At 44.6% G+C, this 22646-nt stretch overlaps 1 protein-coding gene across 2 annotated transcripts in view; it reads left to right on the top strand.

The window, feature by feature from the left end:
* SV2B (synaptic vesicle glycoprotein 2B) overlaps positions 1 to 18698 on the top strand; it is a 70199-nt gene extending 51501 nt beyond the window's left edge. For both annotated transcript variants that reach the window (XM_040602108.1, XM_040602107.1), the window contains 9 exons: positions 847 to 980; positions 2152 to 2241; positions 4345 to 4455; positions 5567 to 5655; positions 6390 to 6554; positions 9144 to 9277; positions 9953 to 10153; positions 12448 to 12607; positions 13560 to 18698. In XM_040602108.1, coding sequence (XP_040458042.1) covers positions 847 to 980; positions 2152 to 2241; positions 4345 to 4455; positions 5567 to 5655; positions 6390 to 6554; positions 9144 to 9277; positions 9953 to 10153; positions 12448 to 12607; positions 13560 to 13743 — 1268 coding nt within the window. In that variant the 3' untranslated portion in view covers positions 13744 to 18698. The remainder of the gene's footprint in view (positions 1 to 846; positions 981 to 2151; positions 2242 to 4344; positions 4456 to 5566; positions 5656 to 6389; positions 6555 to 9143; positions 9278 to 9952; positions 10154 to 12447; positions 12608 to 13559) is intronic.
* The last annotated feature ends 3948 nt before the right edge of the window (positions 18699 to 22646 follow it).

Below are 22646 nucleotides of genomic sequence, written 5' to 3'. Positions count from 1 at the left end.
ATGTTCCACCTACTATTTTGGAACTTTGTGAAATGAGTAGAGCACCATGGCTGACTCAGATGAGACCTCTGCAGAAACCATTGCTTGATGATTTCTTTATTATGTGAATGAAAATGTTTATAGAAAAACACTGAATTAAAAATTACTTCTCAGATTTGATCTTAGGGAATGTAAATGGAACAATGTAAGAACGATGCTGTACTTTCTAGTTCTTAGCAGGGGAATACTTGACCTGGTCAGACATCAGGAAAAAAACAGGAGAGGGGGAATCTGAAATGTGGGATTAGGTTCCTGATTCTTCTAACTTGGAATCCCAGCTCAGGTTTTGCAGGTCTGGAAAAAAATAAACTTGCTTTCCTAGCTCACTTCCATAAAATGTGAAATACCCGTGTGACATATGAGATGGAAAGGAGCTGTCTCTAACATGCCTCTCAGATCAGAGAAGATTTAACCTTTGTAAACTTTTTGTAACATCACTGAGCAGCAATAAATTATGGCCCTCATTCCTCTACCCTTTCCCAGCCGTACTTGCCTACAGCTGCGTGGAGCTATTCTTATCACTGGATGATTTCTAAACTCAAAGATAAAAGAAGCTTTTTAAAAGGCAGAGCCTGTACAAGTGTGTACCATTTTCCGTAATGAACATGAAGTTCATTGCTGCTATCTACTTGCTGTTATCCACTGAACACGCTTTCGAGCCTCTGAGAGCCATCGTTACTCAGACTAGCAAACTTTCAACCTGTCTCCACGTCATACAGGGCTGTAAATTTCAGAGCTGGTTTAGGAAAGAAAAACCTCAGAATTCTTGGTCAGTTTTTAAAATTTTTTGGCTCTTTCTGTTTCCAGGCTGGGGGTTCAGTATGGGAACCCAGTACCATTTCCACAGCTGGAGAGTCTTTGTGCTTGTCTGCTCCCTGCCCTGCGTCGCCTCCCTGGTGGCACTGAAATTCATGCCTGAAAGCCCGCGGTTTTTGCTGGAGGTAATGTGATTAATCTGAACGATGCAGTGTGATATTAGCAGAGAATAGCTGGTCCCTAAGGTGTCATTGTCTGTCTGTCTTTCTCCCCTCGCACACGCACAGCATAAGCTCAGAGGCAAAACCACTCATACATGTCTACACTAGCTCCACAGATTGCTTGAACCCCAAAGACTATAGGCTGCAGGGTCAATCAACGATGGTTAGTGCCTCACTGCCAAAGGTGGTACAGAAAGAAGGTGATGAGGACTGGGAATTTTATAAGTCCAACCAAGTCATTTTGAAAACATCTCACGGAGTTTGGGTATGTAACTACTGAATCCTGGTGGAAGACCAAAGGACAGAGTACAATTTACTGAGTAAAATACACAAACCTCAGAAATCTTAAGCAAGTATTCTTTACTCCTCTGTCACAGATGGTGAAGGGGCTGGAGCATAAGTCTTACAAGGAGTGGCTGAGGGCACTGGGGGGGTTCAGCCTGGAGAGGAGGGGGCTCAGGGGGGACCTTATCGCTCCCCACAGCTGCTGCAAGGGGCTGCAGCGAGGGGGGTCGGTCTCTTCTCCCAGGTCACAAGTGATAAGACAAGAAGAAATGGCCTCAAGTTGTGCCGGGGGAGGCTTAGATTGGGGATTAGGAAAAATGTCTTCACTGAAGGGGTGGTCAAGCACTGGGACAGGCTGCCCAGGGAGGTGGCTGAGTCACCATCCCTGGAGGTGTTTGAAAGACACGTAGATGTGGTGCTTAGGGACATGGTTTAGTGGTGGCCTTGGCAGTGCTGGATTAATGGTTAAACTCGATGATCCTAAAGGTCTTTTCCAACTCAAACAATTCTGTGATGATATGATTCTAAGTTAACCCTGCAAGTTTTAGCAGAGGTGGGATTAGAGCTCAGGTCTCCTCATCCATCTCTTCTTCTTCTGGTTTCAAAACTCTGTTCCTGACTCCTCTTCTGCCTCAGACAGTTTTAGGGTAACTCCTTTCTTCAGCACAGAGATGCTGCGCTCTGTGAATACAAACTGTGATTTCAGCTATCTGCATTTACTGCAGCCAGTGCTGTATGTGTGCTTCTTCTCCACTATACTGGACCTCTAGAGTTGGTTTCTCTCTATGCTTTGATATATTACAGAGCTGGCAACTCCAACATTTGTTTTCCTTTTCTTTGGTGTTTTCAGATAGGTAAACATGATGAAGCCTGGATGATCCTCAAGCAAGTTCATGACACCAACATGCGGGCCAAGGGTGAGCCAGAGAGGGTGTTTACGGTGAGTTTAGCAAAGCCATCAGCATGTAAAAAGAAAAGCTGGACATACCTTCCTTGGTGCAGCACAGCACCAATTTATTCCTCCTTGGGACTCTCTCCAGACTCTCCCAGCCATCGGAAAAAGGGCTCTGAGATAGGTTTTTTGCATTTAAAATTAGATGCCAATCTGTTTTTTTCAAGAATTAGACAATCCTGTGAATTGCAGTGAGTACTCTTAATTTCTGGTGTTACTCTACAGTGCATAGACCAGTGATTTTCCAATTACACACATGCTTATTTATTCTGCTCTAAGAGAGTAAGACCAAACAAGAAGAGTATTAGTCATGTGGGAGATCTGAGTCACTCCTTTCTCCATTCTGGCTTCTAATCAAACTCTGATTAAACTTCACGTACCTTCTAATGAGCTTCCCAAACTCCACCTGCCTCATAGCCGATCTCTAATCTCTCCAAGGGAAAGTGGGATGAGTGGCTATTACTCATTAGTCTGCTGCTTGTTGTGAAAAAGGTCACACCAGTGGACTTCATTAATATTAAAATCAGGTAAAAGGTGCATGCTGGGGTTAGTTGCAAATTACCATAATTTAGCTGTAAACTCCTAGGGAGCCAGCCAGGGAATAGCTCTTGATTTATGCTTTTAAAGATGAGACTACATGTGCTTTTAAAGGATGGAGAAAAGGAAATATGGTTGTTTGTAAAGTATGTCTTTTGGAACAAGGAGAGCAAGGCTCCATGTTCAGAAGGGTTGTCATGAAACAGGGCCCCTCAGAAGTGATCCTGCAAGAAAATTAAAGTTTAATATCTGTGCATGAGAGTTGTGTGCAGGTTCAGATAGGAACTTAATGAGCACGTGTTATTTTTAGGCTACCAACCATCTGACAAACGTGAACCCTCATAGCAAAGGCGAAGGAGACCTGCATGGCAGCAGGAAAAGAGGAATCAAACTTAAATAAATGTGTGTGTGTGTATCTATGTTAAAGTAGGGCACTGTGAGAGTCTGAGCTGAGTAAGAGAACGAAGGAGCAGCTGCACAGCATTCATTAGTGCTCATTACTCCATCCGACAGTGTCATGACTGCCGCGGCATGAGCTGATCTCAGTATCACACCTCATGATATGGCGCACTGGCTGAATCAAGATTTACTGACATCCCTTGGCATGGGCGGACAATCAGTGTGGCTGGTGTAGCACAAACTGTCAGATTTTCTGTTTTTCTGATAGGCCAGAAGTTGCCAGTTTATGGTGAGTCAGCTGGTACCGGGACAGTTCCAGATCTGACATTTAAACAGTGCCAGCAAGAGAACACGGAGACTCCGCAGCTGAGCCAAGGCTCCCATTCATACTCAGAAATTTATTCAGTAAATTTTCACCTCCTTGTTGTGTTTACAAACAGATCTGCTTTCCTTGACTATGTCCTTTATTTAAAGTTACTGAGCAAATATTTTCTGGGATCCATTTTTAAGGTTTTTTTTTATGCCATCCAGGTGTTCAGTGTTGAAAATTCAGACTGTTTTGGTGATGTACACTGATTGTGAGGTGTGGGCTTGCTTGATGACAGGATGCATTTTCAGATGCAAAGATTCCCATCTACACGTTCATTTGTCATAGAAGTTCTGCCAGTGGTACTTAAAAAGGTGCTGAATGAGAAATATTCCTGCCAGTTGTCTTTGAAGAAAGAGATTCTGTGGGTGCTGTTTGATGCAGATACAAGTGGCTGATCTTGGAGATAATTTTTACTGTAATAACCTATTCCCAGTTTCTAGTGGGAGCCTAAGGGATAGAGAAGTAAGGCACATTAGCCAATAAATGAAAGATTAAAGTGGATGTGATACACTTAAAACATTCTATGGATGGAGAGAGGGAGAGAGAAAGGGTGGAGGGGTGGATGAAAGGAAGGAAGGAGAATAGGCTTCTTTCCGTAATAAAATCTCTTGCTGTAATTAGATCAGTTAGCTCAATTGTTAGTGATAACATTCAAGGAAGAGGTAGTAAGTGGTATCAGGTGGAAAGATTTCCCAGAAGAGAGTGGAATTTAAAATCCACCCACAATCAATTCTAGAAACTTCAGTCTGATTTTTTTTTTCTCCTTTTTATTTTCTTTTTTCCAGGTTTCCTATATCAAAACACCAAAGCAAGTAGATGAATTTATTGAAATCCAGAGCTCAACAGGGACCTGGTACCAGCGGTGGCTGGTCAGAATCACGACTACTTTCAAACAGGTAAAGAGAGGGAAAAACATCCCACAAGGGCTTCTGAGCTTCAGGCTCCAGCGCCTCGCTGCTTTGGGTCACTGTGTCTTGAAACCCTGACTCTCACTCAAAAACATCTGCTGGTGTTTGCGGAGGGCTGTAATCTCATTGCACTTTCTGTGCAGATGTGTGCAGCTGCAAACTCCCACACTGCCAGCCAGGCCCCGAGATGCCCCGTGAGCCTCACGGTAGTGCCGCTGCGCAGAGCTTCCAGGACAAGCCACAGCTCCAAGCACTTGACTCTCCTGATTGATTCCCTCCCCCCCAAGCCCAAGTGATTTTACCACCCACAGTGGATTCAGAAGAGTGATTGCTCCTTGGTCCTGCTGAGACCGAGTGTCTAACAGTGGTATATTGTCTCTGGCTAATTTGACCTTTCACACACACTGTGCTTGCTTACCTATGCCCATGCAGAACTTTGTGGAAAATCTTGCTAGATCTTCTAGTGTAGAAGGATGAGCTTAAAGTAAATGAGACTCTTCCTTAATTAATAACAGTTCAGGTGCTATACTATTACTATATTTATGTAGCAGGTGAAGAGCACGAGGAGTTATGTCCCCTCATGTTCCTGGCAGTGTTTTCTGCAGGGTCAAGAGGAACATGTCTCGGTCTGCCTCCTGCTCTGCTTGGCTTCATCCCTACCTGAGTTCATCTTACCCCTCCTAAAGTGCCAGCAGTTTGGGGTTTTCCTCTTCAGCAAGCTTTGGAGCTCAGTTTGAAAGCGCCCCTGAGACCAAACGTATATTTAAAAAGACAAAATCATCAGAGGCTCCGAGAACAGGCTCATATCCACATTTACTGATACAACCTGAGACACGGCATCAGCCCAGCCCTAGTCATGCCCCCCAGTCATTACAGAGGTTTCAGGTCAAGTACCCTGGCACAAAGCTAAGTGATCTTTTTGTAAGTCATTTATCTCAATAAATATGGTTTTCAACAAACGCTGAATATAAGCCACACATCTGAGCTTCCTCCAATGAGCCCTTTTTACTGACATTAGATTTACGATGCACTCAGAAATTAATCAGCCAAGTGTCTGCTTGGGCGTCCTGGCAGCTCATTCCTTCTCATGGATTTGTAGGTCTGGGACAACGTGCTATATTGCTTAACAGCCCAGTACAGGATGAACACACTGATGCTGGCTGTGGTTTGGTTTACAATGGCCTTAAGGTAAGGTACTTCTTTAACTTCTTCAGGAAACTAGAGGGCCCTCAGAATTTGAATAATCATTTACACATTTAAATAAACTATTACAATTAATCCTGGTCTTATTTTAAAGAGTCTTTGTGTACCAAGCCTTGCTCTCTTATGAACCATTGATCACTCTGATTGCTTATAAGAGTACAAGGTGCTTTGAACAGACCAGGACTTGAGAGGTGGGCAGTAGGGTGGTAGTATATTGACTTTCTCACCCCTAGATCTTTCGTTTGATCTTGTCCACACAAAAAAGATACAACCCTACCCGATTCTCAGCTGTTCCTTAGTCTAGGTCAAAACTGTTCAGGTGAGCCTGAACCTAAACTACAAGTAAACTTAGTCCAACTCTCACTTAAACACCACACTTAAAGAAGTTTCCAAACTTTCTACTGCTCTGCTAGTCTCTTGGGCAGCAAGGATAGCACATTGCTCTATTTCCCAGCCAAGGAATCAAACTTAAATGAATTGTTCTGCTTGAAGTGAATGAAAATGGATCAACATGCTTCTGAGATGAGCTAAGTGTGTCCAGCAGGGAGACACTTTGCTTAGTCCTGTGTCAGGGCTGAGCACGAATTTGTATCAGAAATGGATTTGCATTAGGAGTTTAACAAGTTTACAAGTTACGAAGTAGATCATTGGAAAATCACCACAATATTTGCAGTGTCAGTATCTTGTACCCGTAATGTACGTCTCCTATCCTGCTACAGTTACTATGGCCTTATCGTCTGGTTCCCTGATATGATCCGGTATCTCCAAGAAGAGGCATATGAATCCCGAGTGAAGATATTTGATGAGGAGGAAGTCTCACACTTCACCTTTAACTTCACCCTGGAAAACCAGATCCATAGAAACGGGGAATACAGAAATGATAAGTAAGTGAACAGAACTTGGTTCAATGCATTTGGAATGAAATACGTTTCTAGAAAACTTTTTTTTCCCCCCCATCAACTTGAAAAACTCTGTTGTTCTTTTGGATGCTCAGTTTATATCTCTCAGATCCCAAAGGCAGTTTTCCACAGACCAAATATCCTTTTTATCCTGTTTTTCACACACTCTGCCCCCGCCACTGGCATCTCCAGAGCCAAGGGGATGCCTGTGAGGAGCCCTGCTTCCTTCCAGCAGCCCCTCGCTGGGAGGGGGGCGGTGGGCACCCACCTGGCTGGGCAGCCCTGGGTGCAGAGGTGACTTCCCTGAGCACACACTGACATCTACTGGCCTTGGGCAGCAGAGCCCATCACTTGTGAGACTGCTCTGCTGCCTCATTTCCAAAAGGAAAAGCAATTTTCTCTTGAAGTCCTCAGTGCGACCTGCCCTGCCTTCATCCTGCAGCCCACCAGTGCGTGCTGTGTCCAGCCAGCTGTGCCTCTGGCACACCGCTCGGCATCTCCCCCCAGAAGGAGTGCGTCACCTTCTCTTCTAGTGTTTTGAAGTCATTGAGGTCACGGTAGCGGAACATCATTGCTTTCCTCCCTTTCTTCTCCTGTTTGGGGTGGGCCTGGTGGTTTTTTCTTCCGCATCCACACCCCAATCACTCTATGTTCCACAACGATATAAATCCTCGTGATTTCTAGCAGGCCACTATCACTTTTCTAAAACCCAATAAAATGTGTGGGAAAAATACTGCCATGTAAACCCAGTGGCAATCCAGTTGCCCCAGATAGGCTAGGCAGAGTGTTGCTCCAGCTGCCTTGCTCTGTGTGGGGAGGTCCCGCTGGGTGTTCTTTACTACACGAAGCACTCATTGTTTTAATCTTCACGGGTGAAACCATGCCTCACTGCCCAGCCGGGCTGTTCCTCTCTCCTCAGAAAATATTTGTCTCCGTTTCCTTGGTATATATCTGATAGACATCGGTGGGGAACCTCAGCATGTGTCCCCATGTCCTTTCAGAGACCTTCCCTGCAGCAACGAGCTGTGCTTGACAGTATAAACCTAGCCCCATAATTCCTATTCCCCTGCCTATCGAGTAGCCAAACAAAGTCTGATGAGATGTGGATGGTGGTCACATTTTGGGATTAGGGAACCTTATCTCATACCCAGATGAGATGCTCAGTTCTCACTAAGTCCATTGAGAATTAAGGATGCTGAGCACCCTTGCAGGATGAAGGCATAAAGATGTGATGTACCTCACTATTCTCCTGCCTTGGTGTTCTCCAATTCACAAACTTAAAACCTGATCAAGCCCATTCCAGTAATGCCCAGAGCACATCTCAATATGATTTATAGCTGTGTTTTCCCTCCAGCCCTTGGAGTTAATGAGTTAAAACTCCATTGAACACCAGGCCGTTGCTATGTGGCTCTTTTAAAGATGGATGTTAAGAAAGCAGACTGCAAGAGAGGGACTTCTAACAGTCTTTGGGAGTAAATACATCACAGACCATTACTGAGCAAATGCAGAACAGCTTAAGTTTTGTTGTAACCTATGAGACCTTCTACACAGAGCGAAAGACTTGAATAGTCTTCTTGTGGTACTTTGTGCATTAATAATATCTGTTAGTAGCTTCAGTTAAGAAACCCTGCAGTGCTCATTTAGTGATGTAAACAGCCATCATGCTACATGGTGTTGTAAAGTGCTCGATTCAATTAAGTTTCTCAGAGTATGTTAGAAGGCTTTTTATTCAGTGACAGTCGTGGCCTCCTTAACTAGAGCAATAATGCTTGCTCTTAATAGCTCCTTACATCTTCCAAACATGCCTGTGCATTAACTAATACATCTTCTCACTGTGCCTGCAAAATTTCACAGGTGAATCAATATTGTGTCATCCTTCAGACAGGCGGGTCAGACATGTCAAGCTTCCCATCAGAGAAGAAATCAATCACCTGACACAGTTGATTATTTTTAGCGTAATCTGTTTTCGTTACAGGATAAGCAATAGTCCCCAAACAGAGATGGTTACAAGCAGAACGCAGATAATCTCCCCGCACTCTAGAAACCCTGCTGCATTTTTGCTTAAAGAATCAGTTTGACTTTAAACAACTCTCAGAAGCCTTTCACCAAATGTTTCAATGGGCTCCTGATAATGTCTGGTTTTATTTATGCTGGAGGAAGGGGCAGAATAAGGAAGGCAGCTAGGTCAGCTCACAAATAAAATGCCATGTGGTGAGTGATATTATGTCTTCTGCAGATGGACTAGTACTGAATGTGAGAGGACTTGTGTACACTCAGCCTTAGAAGCACATTTTCTTAGATGGGACTAGTTTGAGGAATAGAAAAACTGCCAGAAATCCTGAAAGGCCTATTTCTCTTTAAAAAAAATCCTTCTTCAAACCCTTCTCTCCTACTAAAATATATAATAAGTAAGCATGGAGTTGGAAGGACGGTTATGCATTCAAGCAATGCCTTTTCTGTAAACGACCCTAGAAACTGCCTTTGGTGCTGTGACTCCTGAAACAGCCCTTACTTGCTATACAGTGTAGGAAATAATGTAAGGCACGGGTTCAAGTTCTGTTTCCTACCCCACAGATTTATTGGCATGAAATTCAAGGAAGTAAGATTTGAGGATTCATTATTTGAGGAATGCTACTTTGAAGATGTGACATCCAGCGAGACCTTCTTCGAAAACTGCACCATCATCTCTACTGTCTTTTATAATACTGGTAATGGGATTCCTGCTAGGGTCTCATCTGTGTAATCAGGAAGTCTTTTATCAGATACTGGGAGAAAGGATGATAAGGATCTGTGCATTTGGGTGTGTGCTCTGTGTAATGAGAGTCATAGTAGAGAAAAGAGGGGGATGCATTTGGAAGGAGTCTTCAGGTTGCTCCATCAGTGTTTTTAATCACATGGCTTCTGGTGTCATGAGCATCTGCATGGGAAATGCAAAAAGTCTTCACTCAGACCTTGGCAGGTTAAAGTAATGGCAAAATGCTGAGCACTTTAACAGCTTGATTCGACAAATGTGGCTTAAACTATAATTTTAACCAACCTGTGGTTGATGATCGTAAGCAGTACAATATTCATTAATCCATTCTGAAAAAGCTTGTTGCTTCTACTCAGAGAACAAACCATAGTGCCATCAAAGCAAAAGCCTGCATTGCCCTGTCCTTGTGACTTGGGGATACTGGTCCAGGTGACTCCACAAATAAAAGGAGTGGATGAGCTCACACCCACCAGGTGCCAAGCATACAGCTAGAGTTTGCCACTAAAATAAAAACTCCCTGGCCATTTCCATTTGATGAGGCGCTCCTCTCAGATCTTTGATTTGTTTTTGATCCTGACTTCTGTTGCTGCTGTACGAAAGGGGATCAAGACTTTGCCTCTTTCCCTCACAGATCTCTACGAACACAAATTCATCAACTGTAGGCTCATAAACAGCACGTTTCTGAAGGAGAAGGAAGGCTGCCATCTCGACTTTGAGGAGGACAATGATTTCCTGATCTACCTGGTCAGCTTCCTGGGCAGCCTGTCTGTGCTGCCGGGCAACATCATCTCTGCGCTGCTCATGGACAAAATCGGGAGGATAAAGATGATCGGTGAGTGGGGACGATGGGTGCATGGCACAGGTCGTGGGTGGGAGCATGGCTCTGCAAAGAGCCAGGGTCAGTGAGAAGGTCTCGCTGCATCTGCACACACCAATACGAGTGGAGGTGGCTCAGGTGGGGCTAAGTTGTTCCCATATCAAAAGAAGCAGAAGGGTAAAAAGATGAGGCAGTGTTGTATTCTGTGGCACTGGGCAAGTTACATGCTCCTACCTCCTCACCCTGCTTTTCTGTGTATCTGTGACATCCTCTGTTTTTATTTTGGCTTTTATGTCAAAGCCTGTGTGTTTATCCAGTGCTCAGCACAACAGGGTCAGAGCTGAAGCAGGACCTCTTGGTGCTCTTGAGTTGATGCTGATGTCCATAGCATTCTGTATGAAGAAATAAACGCTTTGCTTGTAGCAATACATATTCACAAATATTATTTGATGTGGCCGCTTAACAGCCCAGGAGTTCCCTCTTCCAGTTTCTGATTTTCAAATGATTTTGCAAAGAGCTTCAGAGAGCATACAGTAAATTAAGTGGCCATGTCACAGCCAAGCAAGATGCCACCCTTTAGCGATATGGTAATAAGTTATCACCTTATCAGCTCTATGATTACTTTGGAAACTTCTGGTGTTTCTTCCTCCAGGGTTCAGACCTTGCTCTCCAGGTACTATGGGAATCATGCCTTGAGGGACAGCCAAGTGAGTTAATAAAATCAGTGCTGTGGCTCAAGGATGAGGGATGAATCACTCTCCCAAGCTCTCCTCTCTCTTTCTCCTCTGAGAACAGAGGGATGTTCAGTTAGCTTAGCCTCACTGTCAGACAGGTTAAGGTAAGCCAAATGACCCCAGCAGTGTGTCAGGAATGTACGCTAGGGGAGAAATGACCATTCATGTAGTGAGTTTGGAAAAGACCCAAACAAACCAGTGGGTCTGTGGGGAGTAAATTAAAGAAAGCTGAATGAGAATCAGATTGTCCACCCTGCAAACATGTCAACACGTCAGCATTTTTGTCTAGAATTGTGATGACAGCTGGAATCCTAAATGCTTATTTCTTCTGCAGAATGAAAAGTACAGAACAAAAATTAGTAATGACGCATTGAAACGTTTCACTACAGAATTTTCAGTTGAAACAGCCTTCTGGCATCCCATCCATATCACTCTGTTGAACATATTATTTCTGGTCAGCTTAGCATGAAAACAGAATTTCACTTCTGTGCTATGTGCCTCTCTGGGACTTCAGTTCAGGGCCGTCATGTTCCCCTAAACCCTCTCCTGTGCCCATCAGCAGATCTCCTGGTGCCCGCGTGGTGACCCTAATGCTGCATTGTACCTCTTCAGCAGGGGGAATGTCCACACCACACAGTGGGGGACCTAGTTTGGCCAGGTACCCATGGAGGAGAAGTGAATACGGAGTCCTGCACAACAACTTTTCATAAACAGGGCACCACAGCGGCAAGATGCAACCTAATGTCAAAAATGAAGCATTTCAGTTGCAGTTCAGCATGCAAATTATTTTGGATGGTATCAAATTGATTAAAAAAAAACCCTCAAACAAACAAACAAAATGGATTTCTGGTAGTAAATGGAGATATTTCAGCAACAACAGAACTTTGCAGTGAAAGATACTTTGATTTTGTGAAAATTGCATCTTTCAGGTGGAAATTCCCAGTGGGGAACAAGGAGTGATGTAGCCATTAGTATTTCTGAATCTGAACTGTGCCTAACTGAGCATGAACGTTCTCACTTTCTCCCTCGGTGATGTTCATAAAATTATGGCTCCTGTGCAAATGTGCCATGAAATCTAATGATGTTCTTATAATTAAGAGAGACCTCAAATGCTTCATACAATTGACTGTAAATTATCCTAATTGGGACTAGAAATGTGTCAAGTGATTTCAATATGATATGAAATGCACCAGCTCTTCACTCAAAATTCAAGCTGAAAAACCTTCACAATGATTCCTCCTCATTGACTTTCATGTTTACTTGCCTCTGCTCTTTCTGGGTCCATCTGGAAGTCTGAGATGCTGGAAACCTGCCTGGAAAAGCCTGTCTTCAGAGTCTTCATAGAGCAGGATTATCAGCAAGATCAGATGGTCACTGAGAACATTTTCAGGCTGGTTTCCAGCATCGGCAAAATACAGACAGGCAACATCAAGGTATTTTTGGATTCCTGCAGATTTAATTTGTTTTGGGGTGAAACACCGTCGCTTGAAAGCCATCTTTATCAACAAATGCGTTTGCTCAACTGTGGACAGGGGAAACTCGTGCCAACATTTTTCTCTTGGTTTCCCCTTGTAGGTGGCTCCATGTTGATCTCAGCAGTGTGCTGCTTCTTCCTTTTTTTCGGCAACAGCGAGTCGGCAATGATTGGCTGGCAGTGCCTCTTCTGCGGGGCCAGCATTGCTGCCTGGAACGCCCTGGACGTGATCACTGTGGAGCTATATCCCACTGACAAAAGGTGCTCAGAATGTGTCTCCTTTTAGTCTCCACCCTTTGACTTTGTCGTCTTGGTTCCTGATTAAAAAAAAAAAAAAAAAACCAAAAGTCACTCTAGATACATGTAGATGGGGGATGTGTATTTTTTATTATTTTCACCAGTCCTTAACCACTGGGTAGTCCTGCAGCTGTACTGGATCAGCATAGACAATTTGCAAACCTAATTCCGCATGGTGGCTTGTGTGCAGGGAGTCACGTGGGAATATGGAAATTCTGGACAAATAAAATATGGAGTCTGTCATCTCCATGAACGTGCATGGAGGTCTGGTCTTTCAGACTGTCCCCCAGCCTCTTGTCATAGCTCATCACTGTGACAGCTTTCCCTTCCACAACCTGGAGACAACCACTTGCACAGAATGGTTTGGGAGATGGGGCAGCACAGAAAACTTTGGGAGAATGTGCTGCTGATGAAATCTTTCCTTACAACATCATTATCAGCCTTTTTTGCCTTTTTCAGGCTATTGGAGGAAGCCAGGAGGTAAGGAGAAGGACTGTGCTTTGAAGGCAGTGTGCTTTTAGCTGCCAGGTGAAGCGGGATTTGGAGGAGAGCTGTGGTTGTTTCTCTGGTGACAAGCCACTCCAGCCAGCGCTTGGAAGGGATTTGCCAAGTTCTAGAGCAGGTTGAGGCCAGCTGTCCTGGGGAAGGGCAAAGGCTGACACAGTGGGCCACTCTGGGGCTAGGCAGAAGCCGAGACGAAAAGGAGAAACGAGTACACACAGACATTTTCCTTATTCACACAGACATGCAAAACAGAGACTTCTGTTTATCTATTTATTTATTCTGCCTGGCCTTCCTTGCTAGAAGCACAGCCAGGGCAATAGAAGAGCATCCACAAAATTACCCATCCAGATCTTCTGTAGTTATGCCAAGAACCTCCCACCTAACCACTGCTTTCTGCTGTTCTTCCCCACAGGGCAACGGCCTTTGGCATCCTCAATGGGCTTTGCAAGTTTGGTGCCATCCTGGGGAACTCAATCTTTGCCTCTTTCGTAGGGATAACTAAGGTGGTTCCCATCCTTCTGGCTTCCTCTGCTCTGGTTGGAGGTGGCCTGCTCGCCTTGCGCCTGCCAGAGACTCGAGAACAGGTCCTGATGTGAGCAACTGAGGCCAGGGGGGCCGGGGGGGCAGGCGTAGAAGAAGAACAAAAAAGAGCCATGTTTGGAACAAACAAAATGTCCATCGCTGTCCTGTTCTGTTGATACCTCAAAGAGAGATGGCAGAGGGAAAGAAGAGCCCAAAGGGATAAACACCCCCCCCCCCTAGTTTCTGACCCTTTTACAGCCACGACTGGTGCATGCAGCTGCCCCGCACCCCTTGCAGAGCTCGGGTTAACCTTGCCTCGGCGGGGAGCCTGCCCCTGCCCTCTCCATCCCAGTGTAACCTCACAAGACGCCAACAGCGGCTTCGTGCATGTGTGCGCCCGCGTGGGTGCGAGCGTGTCCGACGGGAGAACAGATGCTGCCCCCCTCATGCCTTTGCCGAGCTGTGAGATGCCGCCTGCCTTGCCCAGCCCCCCTTGGCAATTCATAGCAGCTGTGCTCAGACAGGAGGGCATCCAAAGGGGAGGCAGGTAACAACCCTACTGCAGGCGAGCTACAGCCATAGGGACAAGAGCTACAGATATGGCTAGTGACACTAGCTGTCTTGAGCTTGGAGTTACCACCCGAACTGTCTGGAAGAGTGAGAGTCCTGATTTCTGGAGGATATGAGGATGGGTGATTGGCGCACTCAGAAGAATCAGGGTTTCAAAGCCCTTCAACTGTCTTTACTTGGGCATAGAGAATCACTAGGCACCTTCTTGGTCTGGGAGAGGAATATATACAGAATTATATACGTATATATATGTATTTGCACATACTTTCAAACATACATACACACATTGAAATGATAAGCTATTGAAATTTATAATTTTTGAGTTCTGCACCCTTAAGAAGATCTTCAGAGAGACACTAAAAAATAATCCAAATAATTTGAGATTATCTGGAGTAACGACCAATTTAGTAACACTTCATTCTTTATATCCAGACACCAAATACTGAAATGTGTTGATGGCTGGGAATATATATTTCTATGATGATTAAGAGGTTTTTTCCTACAGCTTTCAGAGGAGAAATTGATATGATGTTGGAGCATTCTGCAAACCAAATGTGTACATATTATCCAGTGTAAATAGGGGATTTTTGGTCTAATACCTAGAGTATGGTAACTGTGAATATACCAGCATTTTAGCCATATTATTTAAAGAATATGATGCTTGATTTTCTTATCTACTTGGGTCTCATTGAAACACTGTAAGCACAGTTACTTAAAGCCATTTAACTTGTTACACAGGGAATGCATGCAGCAAGCTTTCACTGTACAGAACATTAAATTCCCCATTAAGTGGCACGGTTAACTTTGATAACCTGTAAAGACCATTTTTGAAATTCATATGCCCTTTTTATCAGATGACTTAAGTCCTGTTGCACCTCAAAGCAAAGCGAGTTGTCTATTTTTGGATATTTTTTCTTGGGAAGCAAGAATGAAATTCATACTGTAAAATAACACACCAATGCTCACAACTGGCTGGATAATGTTAAGTAGACCTTTCAACAAACTCAGCAATGGACCAGAATTTATCAGAAATTGTCACATAACGCAGGGAGTTTGTCTCACCAGGATATTTTGTGACATAAAAAGTTCTTTTGTACTTTTGCTAATGACCTTCCTACTTAACTTTCTTTGGATCCCTCTTTTTTTTTTTTTTTTTTTTTTTTTTTAAACATTCAAAATTAGGCTGAAATCCAGCAGGACTGAAGTATAACACCTCTGCCTTCAGGTGCGCAGAGACTGTCAAATACACTAACAGCTGACACCAGGGGCAGCCCCACGCAGCCGTGGGAGCCAGTGCTGGTGCAGCTGAAAGACACAGAGCATGGTTAGATCACAGGAAGCAATGAGATCTGCTGATGAGGCAAAACCCTCTAATGAGCATCACTTCTGTCATTGCATCAATCAGGGATAAATAGTTACAGAGCAGCTAGGCTACAATGGGCTATTTGGGATTTTTGAGATTTATTCTGAGGTTTATGAAATTGATAAAATCACAAGCTGCTGTAATAACTGAGCTTATTATGCCTCATTTCTTCATTTTATGGGTAGCTTAGGGCCTTTTTTGATTTGTCTTCAAAACAGCAAGGTTCCTTCTCTAAGGTAGGAATGAATGTAATTATGTCCTTTGGCAGCGGTTCACAGCTTCTGTTGAGAATCATAGCCCAGAATGTGTTTTGGGTTCTTGTTTGTTGTTTTTTTTTCTTAAAGAATGTCTGGTCCTTTTGTATGGGAGAAGCAGCTAAATATGTATTTCAACACACAAGATCACCATGGTCTTTATGTTTCATCAATTTTGTTGGGCTGTGCATGCCAATTACCACATTACAAATAGGCGAAAAAAATTATTTCATTTTCTAGACTACTCTGTTTTGCTCCTCCGTGGAGCCAGAATTTGTCTCTATTTATTTTATGAAGCGCTCTCATTTACGTATCATCCAATGCTCTGACAGCAAACCTGTCTGGTTTTGTTGTCCATTGACATTTTACAGTGACACTAATGACATAATTTCTTTTGCAAAACTTCTCTGTTAATTTTTGGAGAAGGAAGAAATTGAGGTCTTGAGGGGATAGAAATGGTAAGGTAATATCAGGAAATATTATCCAATCTTAGAAACCTTTCTTCTTTCGAGAATGGCTGTTTCACAGGCTGCTAAACCTCGCCTGCAAGAGATTAGCTGAGACAAGGTAAAGAGCAATAGGATCTTGTTGTCAATGTCACCTGGACTACGTGTAGAAACTCTCTGCACCCCTAAAATACATGGGTCAGTCACTTGAGGTGTAGAGGATGATGCACATGTGTTGGGACACGGCTCCTCTCCCCGATCGACCAGGGAGTTCATGATCTAATAGGAAAGGGCAAACAGACACTGCGGCTGGTACACAGGAGCCTGGGAAAGGACAACAGTGAGCAGAGAAGGAAGAAAGGAAAAGCTAAGGAGAAACCGCATTGCCTAGCCTTAGATACCTACGAGTTAGATATCTAGATCTGAACTCATCACCCTGGGTTCCCGTTATTCTCAGTCGAAAGGCATAGGCAATTTCTCAGGCACCGTGCCGAGAAGATGGCTCGCCCTGGAGAGCCTGGCTCCTCTCCTTCCCTATCGGAGAACTCCAGGGCAACAGCTCCAACTCATTTGCCTTTGTGACACCCAGACTGATGTTTCCCATCCAACTTCAGTGTGAACAAGGCTTAGTCAATACTCCTGGTGTGTTTGCTTATTGTCCTTGTCGTGGTGTAAATCAGCGTAGGCTTCGCACTACTGCTCTCCAGAGCAAAACGGTTGATGGTGCAGTCCCCTCAACATCGGCTGCGTTTTGATTTGGGTCTCAGTTTCAAGCCCAGGACTACCTGCTGGGCTGAGCCTGAGCCACAGAGCCCTGGAGGTCCGTAGAGGGGGAGATTTCTCATCAGGCACCTCCTCTGACAGCTCGGCTTTATTTCGACTGTAAAATCAGCAAAAAAACCACCTGCAGCGCAAGGGCCAGCATGCCTCCTCCAACGGTCCCCCCTGCCTACGTCTGCCACAGCAAAAAAATCTCCTTGTGTTGGATACACTGGATCACCCACAGAGAAAACTGCTGACCACAGGTCCACTGCTGATCCCTGCAGAGCACTATTTCCTCGGATTCATGAACTTTACTGCAGCAGGGGCACAGAGGACCGAGACAGGGGACTTGCCTTAAATCCCAAAGACCTCTTCTAGAGGACAGCTGGACCCCTGCCTGCACGCGTGGCACACACCAGTACAGGGACTTTGTGGCGCGGGAAGGGTGGGTGTAGGGCACCCGAAGTGGCCTGCTGTCACTTGGTGTCTTTAGCTGTACAGCAGGGCAGCGGGGGTCGCGGGAGGGGTTCGTCACCGCGTTTCTGAGCATGCAGAAACAGACATTTAGAGGAACACAAAGCACTGTTGCTACTGTTATAAAAAGACCTGTGGCATTAAGGTAAGAGTTCTGCCTCCTTATATTCCCTGTTGATTTAAGTGGTTGTTTCGTACCTATTCCTTTACTTCCATTGTTCAGGACAGATTCTGCCTCTGCCTTTGGCTCTGCTACATCCTACTGGTGGTGGTTGCTGGTTGTGCTGGGTGGGGTGATCCCCTCCTCACCCGTATGAGCCTCAGCGCCTTGAAATGCTACGTGACTCATAAACGGTGGTGCACAAGATCTTTTGGACTAAGAAAAGGATCACACTTGGAAAACCCATATGCAGAGCCAGATGTTCTGCACGCTGGGGAAGGGTCAGGCAGCCCGATGTCCTGTGGTGGTACTGGAGAGATGCACTAAGGGATATTCCCGGAGCCTGGGAGTGGTCCAGCCCCCAAGGCTGCGTTCACATGGGGGCACAGAGCAAGGCTGCATGGGGCTCAGCTTTCTGCAGATGTGCAGGTCTCTTCCAGGTCCTGCTTTGAGACCTCCGACAACAGAGTATACTCTGATACTGCTAAGGAGGCCCTAGGTCCACTTATGTTCCCTGCTTATGTCCTTTGACTTTCCAAAGGACACACAAAACCTGAGAGTATGTTTTTAGGTTTATGTAGATTTGCCGCCCTATACGTTATATTTCCATCAAGTTTCTTCCTCGATTTCTCACCCTTGTATTAGCAAATGCTGTTTTAGGAAGAATCAATCCTGGGAACCGCAAAGGAAACAAAACGAAAGAAATTTCTTTGATGTACGTGATGCTAGTGCTGTATAAATGTACACACACTGCAAGTTCCACTGTAAATAGCACCCAGTGTTGTGCATTTAATGAAATGTTTCATTTAGATGTTCTGTCAACTCTGTGTGTGAAATAGCCAATTCCAGTCCCTTGGTTCCTTTTCTTCTTTGGAAACCTTTCTGCTTTTTTTTAATTATTATTTTATTTGATCTGTGTCTGGTTGTCACTGGAAATTGCAGCTGTTCCAATGGACTTTGTTTTTGTTCTCTCTGTCACATTAAAAAGCTGGAAGAAGAAGAATGACTCTTGTAGTGTTTGTGTTTAATGTGCATTTTGAGTCCTTTTACAAAGGCTGCTGCGGGTGACTTTGTACCCTGGCAATGCGGGAACTTCCTCTGATGTCTGCTACTTGTATGTCCTTGCTCTCTAACAATCCCAACTCAATTAAGTCTGTCTTCTACCACAACTTTTTCACCCTGTATACTTCCTAACACACTATATGAGAAAAATCTTTACCCTGAAAATTCTTCTGGTGGAGGCAGCATGAAATATTTTTAAGTGCCATGCAAAACCAGAAAGCTAAACCCTGCTTTGTAACAAGAATATATCAAAAAAGAAAAAAAAAATGCACTGCTTGTAGCTTGGCATACCATTTGGCTGTAGCATACACTCTTATGGATGTGTTTCTAAGGATGTGTGCTCTTTTTTTATTTGCAGCTCTTTGTATAAATCTAACTATCCACCCCATGCTTTCAGAGCAGGATGATAGAGACCTGCACAACATAAGCCGAGTGAGAAAAGCGCTCACGGTGTAAGTAGTGGAGGCTGGTTGGCAGACTATGGGGTTTATGCATGAATTTCAGCTTTATGTAGTCCATAAAATGCAGCAATATCTCTTCCCCCAGACCCACCGAAGGTCAGCAGGGTTCTGATTCTGCGTCAGCTCTGGTTTCTTGGTAAGACATTTAGCTGCTGAAAGGTTGTCAGGTCAATCAGCGTTTAGTCCTCTCTTTACATACACCGCATATACGACATTCTAAAGCTAGTATTCAGGTGAGAGATAAAGAGCTAGAAGATACTGGAATGCAATAAAGGAACCATGAAGGTGCCTCTGTTATCAGGACACTAAATCAAGTATTTTTCCTCAGCTCAGGTTCAGCCGGGTCCCATAGGACCCATCTGAGCTGGGGTCCCACTGGGTGAACCAAAGCCAGCAGCAGTCTGGGGGAGCTGGTAAGGTCTGGTCTCAGCTGCGACCTGGTAAGGACTGCTCGGGGGTGGAAGCTGGTCGGGTCTGGTCTCAGGTGGGAGCTGGTAAGGTCTGGTCTCAGGTGGGAGCTGCCAGCTGTGAATTCCGTAATGTTCATGTCCAACTGCCGAGTACAGAGCCACGGAGTCAACAGTCTGTAAGCCCCTTCTGTGTGTTCTGCCTCTATGTAGGAAACCGTGTGTTAGCAAACACAGTCAAAAAGCATTTTCTACAAATTGGGCTTTCAAATAAAGGTCAGAAATTTGCACTGAAAGCCTCGGAGGTGATTTCGAGTGGTCCCTACTCCAGGCGAGTTGACATTCTGCGTAAGGCTGAAATCTCAGTAAGCAGGAAAATCCCCTATTTGAATGTTCAGACAAGGCTGCTGCTAAAAACTGTGCATAACAAGGCCCTGACTAATTTTACAGTAGGGCACAGGAAATTTAAGAGCAGGTTATGTGATAATGGCCACCTGAGACAGCATAGGATGGACCGGCTGACAAGAAAACCTTTGCAAATCTGTGTTCCTATTTTTCCATATCGATGATTTTACCTTGACCAGACGTCTCATGTTTCACACTATGTGGAGTTTCTGGCACAGATTCTCGTAGCTACTAATAAATGACCCAGATTCCCTGAATGTGCAGGCTTACCCAGGCTGTCCCAGCAGGTTACCTGGTAGGGGAGGAAGGCTGGAAATGACAGCATTCCCAGCAGCCACTAAATCCAGCAAAAGGCCTGAGTTATGCTTCTGAATTCTGAAATTGGAATATTAATTGCATCAGATTACAGTAAGATGACCCATCATTTTAGCAGGTACCAAAACTCAGGTCCTGGTTTTGGGACTCTTAAAGTAGAGATCAAACTTGGCAACTTGCATTCACGTTGGCTGAAAAGTCAGGGGAAGAGCAACGACTTGGTCAGGCGCTTGGTGCTGGGAAATGGAGCCCGGTTTTTCCAGCTTGTGGCAGAAATTGCCAGATGCTGAGCACCCTGCCAATGCACAAACACTGATATGACTTTGTGGCTGACATTGAGTCTTTAATTCTCAGACCAGTTTCTTGTAAGCAGATGTGTATAAAACAAAAAGGACTAGCCAAAGAAGTTCCCACAGATTTTTATCTTTTTTAATTTTTTTTTTTTATTGCTCTCAGTGGCCAAGGAGAATTAACTGAAAATCTACAGCTCCTTGGCCCATGATAAAGCATACAGTTAGGGCTTATATATAATTTTTGACATTTTAATTCTATACAGTTATTACTGCGTGTACCCATAAAGAACTACTTGAAAAAAATTGCAAGTGAGATATAAATTTATTATTCAACATTTGTTTCACCTATTAAAATATGTGTGTATCTATTGCTACACATATATATGCACACATGTATTTATATGTAAAACCAAATTACTACACCTAACCGTACTGATCCTGCCTCTACTTTTTCTGGCCAGAATTTAGACCGTCTCCGTAAGACCAGAAGATGGCAGCGGCTGCACACACCATGGACTGCTGGTCCCTGCTCACCGCTCTGCAGCACCTCTGAGCCAGGGACAAGGTGTCCTGGCCAGGACCCTCATCATGCACAGGCAGGGTGCTGCAGCAGTGCCATCGGGTACAGGTCACAGGGGTCTGACCCCCGAGAAAGTCAGGGGAAAGGGGGTAAGAAAGCAGTGATTAGAAAGCTTAGAGAAAAAAAAAAGAGTCCTGTTGCATGCCAAAGCTTTTGAAATAGGAGTTGTGCAAAACTAAAGCAAAGCAAATGTAATTACGAGGGCGAAAACAGGCGCATTTCTGCTTCAGTAGACTAGTGCAATGGATTTCAAGCTTTCTTAGCCTGAAGCTTCTAAGTGTTTTCCAGGGGAGATGTAAATCCCTTGTAAAAATGTGTTGAGACTCCAATTAGAGGAGAAAAGCTCCCGGCTCGCCAGCGCCTTACCCTCAGATGCAGGAACAGGTCAGCACAAGCCGGGACTCCTGGGGCAGCCTGCTGAGATGCTGCAGTGAATGGGTTTTGTAAACAAGGTCTCCAGCCCAGCTGATGGCAAGATGTTATCAGTATTGCCTCGCCAGTTCCTCCTTCTCCAGCCTCAAGCACAGGCAGAACCTCCTGCAGTTACAATCTGAGCTGTTAAAATGAGAAGTTTCTCCCCAGAGTGGCTTCGTGAATCCCTCCTGCATCCCATGCATCAAGACAAGGGACAACACGTACATTTCTTAGTGCTTTGTTTATCACCTCAAAACAGCCTGAGGCCACAAATCATCAATGCCTTCCCTATATGGGTGGTAGGTGATTCATATCAGAGTACTGAGCCTGCCCCAAATTAATGACCACCACCAACAAAAATTGCAGTTGTCTTTCTTACAGCTTGCAGGAACCATGGAGCCTAACCTGAAATTTGTGATCTACTTAAGGGGGCTTTAGCCCAGCCTTATGAGTTTGCTCCCACCACAGCTGGATGCAGCTGCGGTTGAGAATGGATTTTCTATTGATGGTTTCTCTCTAAGAACCAAGATCTTAGGGTTCCTTGGAAAGATTCTCCACAGAAAATAAACAAAAGAGCTATCCAGTAAATATGAACAGACCTAATTTTTGCAAGGAGACCAAAACCAGATGTCAAGTGGCTTCATTCCTCTCTTTTGTAACCCTGGCAAAGCAAAGAGACCTACTCCGGGGGTAGCATCTTCCCAGGGTCGCAGCCCATTCCGTGGTGGGGTGCCACAGGCAGGACGGGAGCTGGAGCAGGCTCCACACTGGCTGTGGGGTTTCAGAAGCTGGTACTATTTCTCCAGAGGGAGCCCTTTCTTAGCCTTGAAATCTTCTCCTTCAGACTGGGAAGAGAATATTGTATTCAGCCTCTTGAAATACATCTTTGAATGATAAATCCAGCACTTTTACCCTTTCTTATTCAGGACAAGGGTAAGAGCTCTGAAAACTTCCCAGCAGCCCTGTTCCTTCCCTTAGACCCCTGAACAACAAACTGCTCTGCAGAAACCA

Source organism: Falco naumanni, chromosome 7, assembly GCF_017639655.2.
Source record: "Falco naumanni isolate bFalNau1 chromosome 7, bFalNau1.pat, whole genome shotgun sequence".
Lineage (NCBI taxonomy): Eukaryota > Metazoa > Chordata > Aves > Falconiformes > Falconidae > Falco > Falco naumanni.
Note: the sequence above shows the minus strand (reverse complement) of the source record. Positions and strands in the feature narration are given on the sequence as shown.